The sequence below is a fragment of the Gavialis gangeticus genome, unplaced genomic scaffold (assembly GCF_001723915.1).
Source record: "Gavialis gangeticus isolate Ggan-Ray unplaced genomic scaffold, GavGan_comp1, whole genome shotgun sequence".
Taxonomy (NCBI): Eukaryota; Metazoa; Chordata; order Crocodylia; family Gavialidae; genus Gavialis; species Gavialis gangeticus.
Window position 1 is genome coordinate 169,330,872 of NW_017729022.1, and position 9,408 is coordinate 169,340,279.

Genomic DNA, 9,408 nt, shown 5'->3' on the forward strand with positions numbered 1-9,408 from the left:
AAGGGGGGGGAGCAGCATTCAGGAACAGTATGGGCAGATGGAGCCAGGGCTAGGATCATGGGACGGTGGTAGCACAGGGCCGGGACCCAGGCCCAGGGCAAAGCCACTATCTGCTCCCTGCATGTCCCTGCAATGGGTTCCAGTTCCATGGGCAGAGACATGTGAGGAACAGATCACAGCTGTGTCCTGGATCCCAAACCCTGGCCCTGCACTGTCATTGTCCACCCACCCATCCCACTCCTGAACACCATTCCCCACCCACCTGCAGCCCCATCCCATCTGCCCAGCCAAGTGCACCCTTCCCACAGGGGTCATGGGCTGGTCTTCCATGGAGACCCTGCCTGCCTACCCACTATGTCCAGCACCCCCAGCAGTAGGTGCAGAGTGGACATGCTGGGGTACCCAGGTAATGGGGCTGGATCCAGCAGTGGCAGTGGAGATGCTGGCAGCTGCAGCTGAGCAGGCCTCAGGGGGGAGCTGCTGGGAAGTTGAGTTCAGCTGGTGCACCACCCCTACACCGCAGTACAGGCTGCCCCCTGTACCTGGCCAAATGGGGCCTAGGGAACTACCATGGGCTGAATAGAATCACTTGGCAGCCCAGATCCAGCCTGCGGGCTGTTTTTGCCCAACCCTGCTCTAAATGCATCTATTTTTATGTATGGTGATTGTATTTACACTGGCACTGTTGGATTGGTTCCTCGTGGTACATTGTCTTTAGGTTAGATATTAGTCAGTCAGCACAGATTCACCAAGGGCAAGTCAAGCCTGACCAACTTGATTGCCTTCAGTGATGAAATAACTGGCTCTGTGGATGCGAGGAGAGTAGTGGCCAGGATATTCCTTCACTTTAGCAAGACTTTTAATACAGTCTTCCTCAACGTTCTTGCAACCAAGCTAAGGAAGTATGAGTTGGATGAATGGACTGTACAGTAGACAGAAAAATATCTTGTTCATTGGGCTTAAAAAGTAGTAATCAATGGTTCAACGTCCAGTTGGCAGCCAGTATCAAGTGGAGTGACCCAGGGATTGGTCCTGGGGCTGGTTTTTAATATCTTCATCAATAACCTGGAAGGTGGAATGGAGTGCACCCTTAGCAAGTTGGCAGATGACACTAAGTTGGGGGGAGTAGTAGTAGCAGTGGGGGGGCAGCGAGGATCGCCTCGCTGCCTGGCAATAGCCGGTGAGTGCAGGGCTTTTTTAGGAGCCTGGATGTTGGGGCCAGGCAGAGCAACCATTGACAGGACTGGGAGAGCGGGTAGGGGATAGGACCTGTTTGGTTCAGAGATTCGGCCAATATGGCAGCGGCTGAATCTCCAAATTGGGTTTGGCCTAATCAATTCAGGACAGTGATTCGGATCACTGAATCGAATCGCTGTCCCCCAAATCAGCCGAATGCGAATCCAAAGTATATACTAGATGCTTTGCACCAGCCTAATGCTTATTCCCCTGTATTCAGCATTGGTGAGGCCACATCTGGAGTACTGTGTCCAATTTTGGGGTCCCCATTACAGAAAGGATATGGATAAATTGAAAGGAGTCCAGCAGAGGGCAACAGAAATGGTTTGAGGACTGGGGCACATGACTTCTGAGGAGAGGCTGAGGGAACTGGGTTTATTTAGTCTGGAAAAGGGAACTAACAGGAGATTTAATAGCAGCTACCTGACAGGTGGTTTGAAAGAGGATGGAGCTAGACTGTTCTCAGTGGTGGTAGATGACACAACAAGGAGCAATGGTCTCAAGTTGCAGCAAAGGAAGTTTAGGTTAGGTAGAATTTTCTCTCTAAGAAGATAGAAAAACATTAGAACAGTTTACCCAGAGAGGTGGTGAAAGCTTCATCCTTGGAGGCTTTCAAAACCCGGCTAAACAAAGCCCTGGCTGGGATGATCTAGTTGGGGCTGGTCCTGCTTTGAGCAGGGGATTGGACTAGATAACCTCCCAAGGTCCCTTCCAACCCTCATTTTCTATGATTCTGTAATTTGATTTCTATGATTATATATTGAGTACATTTTTATGATTCTGTAATCCTACAGCATTTGATACTTAGTTGAAACCTCCGTTTGGTGTCAGAGATGCGGGTTCTGCCACTGTTACAGTAGAAAGTAAAAACTAGCAAGCATTAAAGCTTTACTATAGAATAGGGGTGTCCAATTTATTTTGCCCCATAGGCCAAATCAGGCCAACTAGTCCTGCACATTATTCAGCATGTACTAGCCTTGGTGCAGGGCTTGTGCAGAGCCAGCACAGACCACATACTGCATGCAGCACTGAGGCTGGACCAGCCCTGCACTCTGACTGTGGCACTTGTGGGCTGGTCTGTGGACATGGGCTGGTCTGTGGACCTGATCTGGACTGACTCCAAAGCCAGCCTGCAGGGCTGGTTAAGCCAGGCACTTCATGCAGCGTGTATCCCAAACCAGCCCGCTGTGCTGTATGCAGTGCCTGAGCACCACATGCAGCATATGGCAGACGCACTCCACATGTTGCATGCAGTGCGTGGGTCCAGGGCTGGTGTGTGCCACATGCAGTATGTAGGGGTTAGTCTGAGACCCACTGGCCTGATCATAGGGCTTCACTGGCTGGATCCAGCCTGCAGACTGTCTTTTTGACACCTTTGGTGTAAAAGAAACTTCAACACTATTCTCTTCTTAGGCTTGCACTTTCACTGGCATTTCTTTTTTGACATTTTTCTACTACCATTTAAATGACTCTCAGCCAGGGTGCAACACAATATTAGTGCTGCTTAGATGTCTAGGTGTTTGCACATGTTTCACACGATAAACCCAAATGTGAATCCCTAGTTTCCAAAACATTTTGGCCTCCTATGGTCTTTCTGAGTTTGTTTTTTTGCAGCACAAGAATTGCTCTATTGGTTTTCCGTAGTCAAGAAACAAGTGAAAGCTGAGAGCTGTCATTTTTCAGAGGGATTCCAAGAATCTAAAAGAAGGTTGAGAACCACTAGCCTAATGTTTCCTATTGCCATATGGAAACATGCGTTCTCCTGGTTACTACCAACTGTAGACTATTTTAGGAAAAACCTTAATGGATCTGGCCAAAGGTGGGTATAAAACTGGGAAACTGAAGTCATTCAGTGACTGCTCCAAGGCCAAGAGTCATTGGTGAATTTGACAATCCAGCTTGGGAGGCCCTGAGGTCAAGCTGTTTGAGGTGTCTTTAGTTGTTGCCAGAAAACAAAGGGTGAAACTCCCATTGACCTCAGTTCCCTTGGGGTTTCACCCAAGACTATAACTTAAGTCTTGAAAGTCAGCAAACAGGGAGGCGGGGGAAGGAAATGAGACTTAAAAAAAATGTAAGTAGGAGATTTTTTGTTCTTTTTACAGTAATAAAAATACCATATAGCCTGTGGAGACAACAGTGATATTAGCTAATTTTAATTTATTAAAATAAAAAGCAAGTGTTAGTGGCATTTTAGATGTAGGATTGTATGTAGGTCTAATTTCTAAGTTGAAACCAGAAGACTTTCATGTTTTGTTGAAAACCATATGCTCTCAAAAACTGTTCTTTTTCAGAACTGTCTTTTGTTTGCTTGTTCAGTCTACAAATTGAGATCAACTAATTGACTAGCAAGTGATCAAATAGACCTGATTTGACACTTTAACCACAATTTTGGGTAATTTTGCAGTCTTAAAGAAACCATAAAAGTAAGTGTGTATACTTGGCACAGGAGCTATGAGGGTTACATGTTCAAGATCCTTTGTTAGAGAGGTGGTTCTACTGGGCCCACCTCTTTCCACTCAAGTAATGCTTCACAGCGTGTTTCTCAAAATATTTTACTATATAAACACCCAGAAAAAATGTCCAGTTGGTGGTTTGTGCCCAAGTTTGAAAACCACTGATTTAATGGCTTGTGTACACAGACACAGGAAACATACACTGCCCCATAAAGTGCCTTGTGGCTGAGGCTGGGTAGGTTAGCCAGGGTAGTGCACCTACTTAGCACAGCTATACTATATTTGATACCCAAGCTAGCTCATTTTCAGTGAGCTCAAGTAGCTGGAGTACAGTTATGTGCTCTAAGACTGTGTACAAGGTGTTCAGTTCTACTGGAAGAAATTTCTTCTGGGAGCTGGACTGTACAGATGTTCCTCCATCCTCATGGCTGAAGAGCTTCACAAGCAAAGTCTTCAGCCAGGGGCACTAGAGGGCTGCTCCCTGGACCACTCCTCCCCTTAGGGGAGCTGATTAATCGATAGCGTGTCTTTTCCCCTGCCTGGGAAAGGGGTCCAGCTGTCAAAAGGCAATTGGCAGCTTCTGAAAAGCAGTAGCTGCCACACATCCAGGGAAGGTTCTTGTCCCAGGATGGTCCCCCACCCCACCCACCATCGGTCTGATTAGCAGGAGGTGGTCATTCTCCCATGGTAGGAATCCTGCTGGTTCTCACAGGAAATAGCCACCATTCTTTGCACTCCTTTTGGGCTGATCTGGAGGAGTGCAGGGAGAGGAGAGGGAATCTCAATTGTGGCAGTAAGCCTTTGGGAGCCTTGCCACAGAGGTACAACAGTCTGCCTCAGCCAATGCTGTTCCAGGTTGGCCCAGAGTGATGCAGGGTAGCATGGGCATTTTTACTGTGGTGGCAAGGCTCACAAGCTTTGCTACTTTGGCACAGTAGGCTTCCTCTGCCTGCAAGGGGAAGCCAGCCGGGATGGGAGCTGGGCTTGGGGAAAGCTTCCACCTGCCATGCTCCAGGACCCTCTGGTTTTTAAATGACTGCCCCCCACCACTCAGCTGAGCAGTGGTGGGATGCAAGGGAAACTAGCAAAGTTGAGAGCCAGACTTTTCAGTTGGTGCCCTGGCTACTCAGCTGAGCAATGTGGAGAGGCAAGGGGAAGCTAGCAGGCCAAGAGTTGGGCTTGTAAGTGTGGCTTGCTACACTGGCTGCTCAGCTGAAAGCGGGGAGAGGGGAACAAGGGGAAGCAGTCAGGGTGCAGCAGTTGGTACCCAGGAGTTGAGCAGAGGGAATGGCTTGGCAAAGCCCCTGCCTGCTTCTTACATCAGGAACTCTTTGGTGTGAGAAGCAGGAGATGAGCCGCTTCACCCTCCCTCCCACATGCACACACCTGCAGACTGGTGTGGCCCTGGTCTCAAGAAGGCACAAGGAACCTTTTTCTCTGGCTTCCCTCCTCATCCCCAGGAGGATTTAAGCTGGGGGAAAGTGTGCAGACATTCAGTCTCCCAAGAGAAACTGCTGGGAGCAGTTTAACCTGGGTTGTTCCTGTGCCACCATTTTCACTCTGGGAGAGAGAGCTTCACTTCTGCACGCTTTTGTTTTCTGCTGGGAGAACAGTGTCTCTCCTTATAGAGGCTGAATGTATGTACGTGGCCTAAATAAATGCATAGTTACATTAAGGAAATTATAGTAATTTACTGATTTTTAATCTTGCTACATTCTTCTTTCTTGCTCGTTTATTTAGTCAAACCATTGGGAACGTTATTAGAATAGTGGAGCAGCAAGGAAGTGATGCATGGTGGACCCTCCCTGTCGAGCAGCTTCTACCAAGAGAGGCTGTAGCAAAGGTATGTTTAATGTCTTTTCCTCTGATGGTGTTTCATGGGCAGCAGTATAATGCCCTTAGATATTTGTGATCCTTGGGATTTTTTTCCCCCCACTTTTTAAAAAGGTATTAAATAAGAATGTGTCGGGGCAGAGCTATCCAACTTCTTAATTGCCAGAGGCCACATGCTGCTCTGTGCTGTGCAGGTCCCTGGGTTCCCTGAACCCTTGACCATGAGTTCCCTTTCTCTTTGCCCCCAGGAATAGGAAGCAAAAGCAGGAGGAGGCAGGGGGACCTCAGAGACCCCAGGATGGCAACAGGAGAGTGATGGGGTGGGAGGGAGCAGCACCTGAACTGGGAATCCAGGGGCCACGGGTTAACCTCTTGAAGGCTGCATTCAGCTTGAGAGCCATATTTACTGGAATATAAGATGACTTTGATTATAAAATGACCCACGAGTAATTAGATTTCATATATGGAAAAATTTATAAATTTGAGATGTAATTTTCCAGGTATAGAATCTAATTATGGGAGATTTGTCTTCAATTTATCAACCTCCAACTGCCAATGGGGGGTGGGGGGAGAATAAATCTCTGGAGTTAGGTAGCCCCTTTGCCCTCCAGGCCCCCAACTTCTTCCCTCTACAGACCCTTCCCCTCTCCTTACTATCAGACCCTATTGACCTTGAAATAAACATAGCTGTAGCAATTTGCATGTAGTACCCATAGACAGAGATCACACAGAAATGTTATCTTTTACCTTTTTTGCAACTGCTGCAAGTTTTAGCACAGGTTCTCCATAAACACACTTCTAAATAGCACTTTAGCACCTACTAGAGTACAAATTATGCTTTTTTTTTAAAGGAAAACTAAGCTGTTTATGCTAATGTAGGATTAGGGGAATTTTCCCCCGGTGTTGATTGAGGGGGAAAAACCTTGTCTTATAGGCTGCTTACAGAATTGGGGGGGTGGAGAAAAGAAAGAAAAACAAAAACCTGCGCATTAGTTTGACCCATCTCTGCAGCATCTGTATAGATCAGGTGCTTCAGTGGAGCTTTTTGATGCATTTATCTAAAGCTGATTCAATCAGCTGTTAGAGAAGTGCCAGAAAAGCACCCAGTCTATACAGACACTGCAGAGCCAGGTTGAACTAATGTGCTGCATCTTCTGGACATGTGCTGGGCTCAGCACAGGGGAACGTTCCAAGTTTAAAGTTAAGCGCGTCTTTCTTTTCTTTCACATGTGCAAGCACCCATATTCAAGTAAATATGGTACTTGTTACTACTTGGTTTTTTTCATGGCTCAGTTCTTATGCCCCTTTGCGTGTGGCCTGTCTACGGTAGCTTCTGATTCTTTTGCTGCCCTCAGCCTTCTAAGCCTTTTGGAGCACCAGCCTTCTAGCTGGTACAGAAGTGAGCTATTACAAACAGTTGTGCACATAAACTGTTTCAAACTGTGCATGTTTCTGGACCTCACCCAGAACATGAATAGACTAAATACTAAATTGGACTGCGGGGGATTTTTCTAGCTCTTCTGTTACTGATCATACAGAATGATCTTTGTACACTGACTGAGCTTGTTACCTGTTACTCCAATAGGTTGGTAACCATGATGCACTGGATTATGTAAAGGGACAGGACGTTCTGGATATTTGGTTTGATAGTGGAACTTCGTGGGCTCATGTGTTGGAAGGTATAGAATTAGTGTACTGTGAACATTATTTTGAAGCAGTTGGTGACCCAAGTTCCCCATTGTTGTATGCCATAACATTGACTGTGGAGCTGATTTGGCTTATGCCAGTGGCAAATTGCAGTTGATGCATTTATTATGAAGTTATTTTTTCCTATAAAAATCTCCCCAGCACCTTTTACATCAGTCTATTGGACACTAAACACTAGGGCCAACCATACAACTGATCCAATAAAAGATCCCACATACAAGATTTCTTGCCTTTCACATGTCTCCTGGCTAATCATGGCAACATCATCTCAACACTACCCAAGATTTTCTTTGCTTGTGTTGGGGGGGGTTTGTTTTTTTTTAAAGAAAAGGGTTTGCTCTTGGTAAGCTCATTTTCAGGATTGTAAAAGTTCAGATTTTTTCTGTGTTATTCTTGATTATTCATAGCATTTGAAACATCAGACATCTTAAAAAGATAAAGCAGCTTGTTCCTGTTATGAAAAAGCAGTTCACTGCTAGTAGATCTTAATTTATATCAAATTAATATATTTCAGATTGTGTTGATAATGCGCTGTATCGTATAAAACTAAAACTACCAAAAATGTTAAATTCCTAATTACATAGAATAGCATACATGGATGCTGATGTTGTAACTCCTGATTATTTTGCATAGCTAGTGTGATTTACTGTGCTACAAATTAATAAAACTGGTATATGAATTTTTGGTGATTCCAAAAATAGGAGAAGTCTGGGTGTTGGGCTTTTGTGCTTGGGATCTTACATAACAGCTACAATGGAGTTGTAAGCAGTCTAAAAGAAAAAAAAAAGCAGTCTTTTTAAAATTATTCAAATCCTTTTTGAGTCCAGAGAAAGCTCCAGAGTCAGGTGCCATTCTAGGTAACACTCTTGTACAATACATCAGGTCTGAACTTTGAACCGTGAACCTACTGTATGCAATTGGGTTGATAGCAATCTTGTTGACTTCATTATAAAAATGTATTTGTATTAGAGGTTTTGTTCCCTAGCAATGTAGTCAGGCAATGGTGTATCATCAGCAGACAGTATATTTTTTTTTCAGATGTTTACATGTAGCAGATTTCCTTCTTTTTATTTTTTTTTAAACTATTTGGTTTGTAGCCAAAAATAACTGTAGCATAAAATCCTTAAGGCATCCTGGAGGAATGACAAAAAATTCATGGTATATTTATATTATCTATATATTTTATAACACTATCTAGGATCTTTTGCTTTGCTTTGTCAGTTTTTCTCTAGAACTACTCATTCTCATAGTAGCATTAGCTTCACCATATGTATTTTTTTTTTCAGTTACCAAACCCTTCTCATTTCTTTTCAAGAGGTCTTTGTGGACCACTAGCCAAAAAGAGGGTAGACAGTGGCTTAGAACTGTTCTATCTATTAGATGTTTTAATTCCTAAATCCCAGTTAAATGCCTAATAGGTGGAATAGCATCTGACCTAGTTTCTCATTAGCCTTTTTTTACCTTCCCAGACAAACTTCTTTTTAAGTTTGAGAGTTGAGAGTGCATCTCAATAACTTAGAGATGGTGTGATTGGAGTGTTGTTGTAGCTGTGATGGTTCTTGTACATTTTCTGGACCAAGAGATTAATTTCTGATGTCTTTCATTAGACCAACTGAAGAGTTTGGGAGAGAAGTTTGACAAGCCCTTGGGCGCACACTACACTTTTGCAGGTTCTGCAAGCTCAGTCAGCAGTGTGAGTCCAAGAGCTTGCCAAACTTCCCTCTCAATTGCATAGTTGGTGCAGTACAAGACATCACAAAAAAAACCGTTGCTTCATAATTTAAGGGCATAACATTTCCAGCAACATGACAATGAGTTCAGCAACTTTTGCACTGAACTTTCCATCTTAGCTCAACGCCATAAAAAAACTTGATTCATGCTTATTTCTCTCAGTTTCTTTTTGTGAACACAGTATAGAAAATATGCAAGGTGACTTTTTGCTTTCTGTTCTGAAGCTAGATTTTGCCATAATAGTATTCAAAATTACTTTTTTTAATTGGGATATACATCCTTTTAACGGTTCCTAATGCACATGGAATTTGTCAGGTGACTTATTTCTGGCAGAAAATAGCTTTTTCCATTGAGAAGCCTCTCCTCTGAGGAGAGCAGTTTTTGAGCTCTATTTCTCTTTGAAAATGGCTATCTGTTTTTTTTTTTTTTTTTTCTTTAAATGAAAATC

General features: G+C 44.2%; 1 protein-coding gene across 1 annotated transcript in view; it reads left to right on the plus strand.

The window, feature by feature from the left end:
• IARS2 (isoleucyl-tRNA synthetase 2, mitochondrial) overlaps nucleotides 1-9,408 on the plus strand; it is an 83,943-nt gene that overhangs the window by 48,146 nt on the left and 26,389 nt on the right. The window contains exons 13-14 of the mRNA XM_019516472.1: nucleotides 5,430-5,532; nucleotides 7,108-7,201. Coding sequence (XP_019372017.1) covers nucleotides 5,430-5,532; nucleotides 7,108-7,201 — 197 coding nt within the window. The remainder of the gene's footprint in view (nucleotides 1-5,429; nucleotides 5,533-7,107; nucleotides 7,202-9,408) is intronic.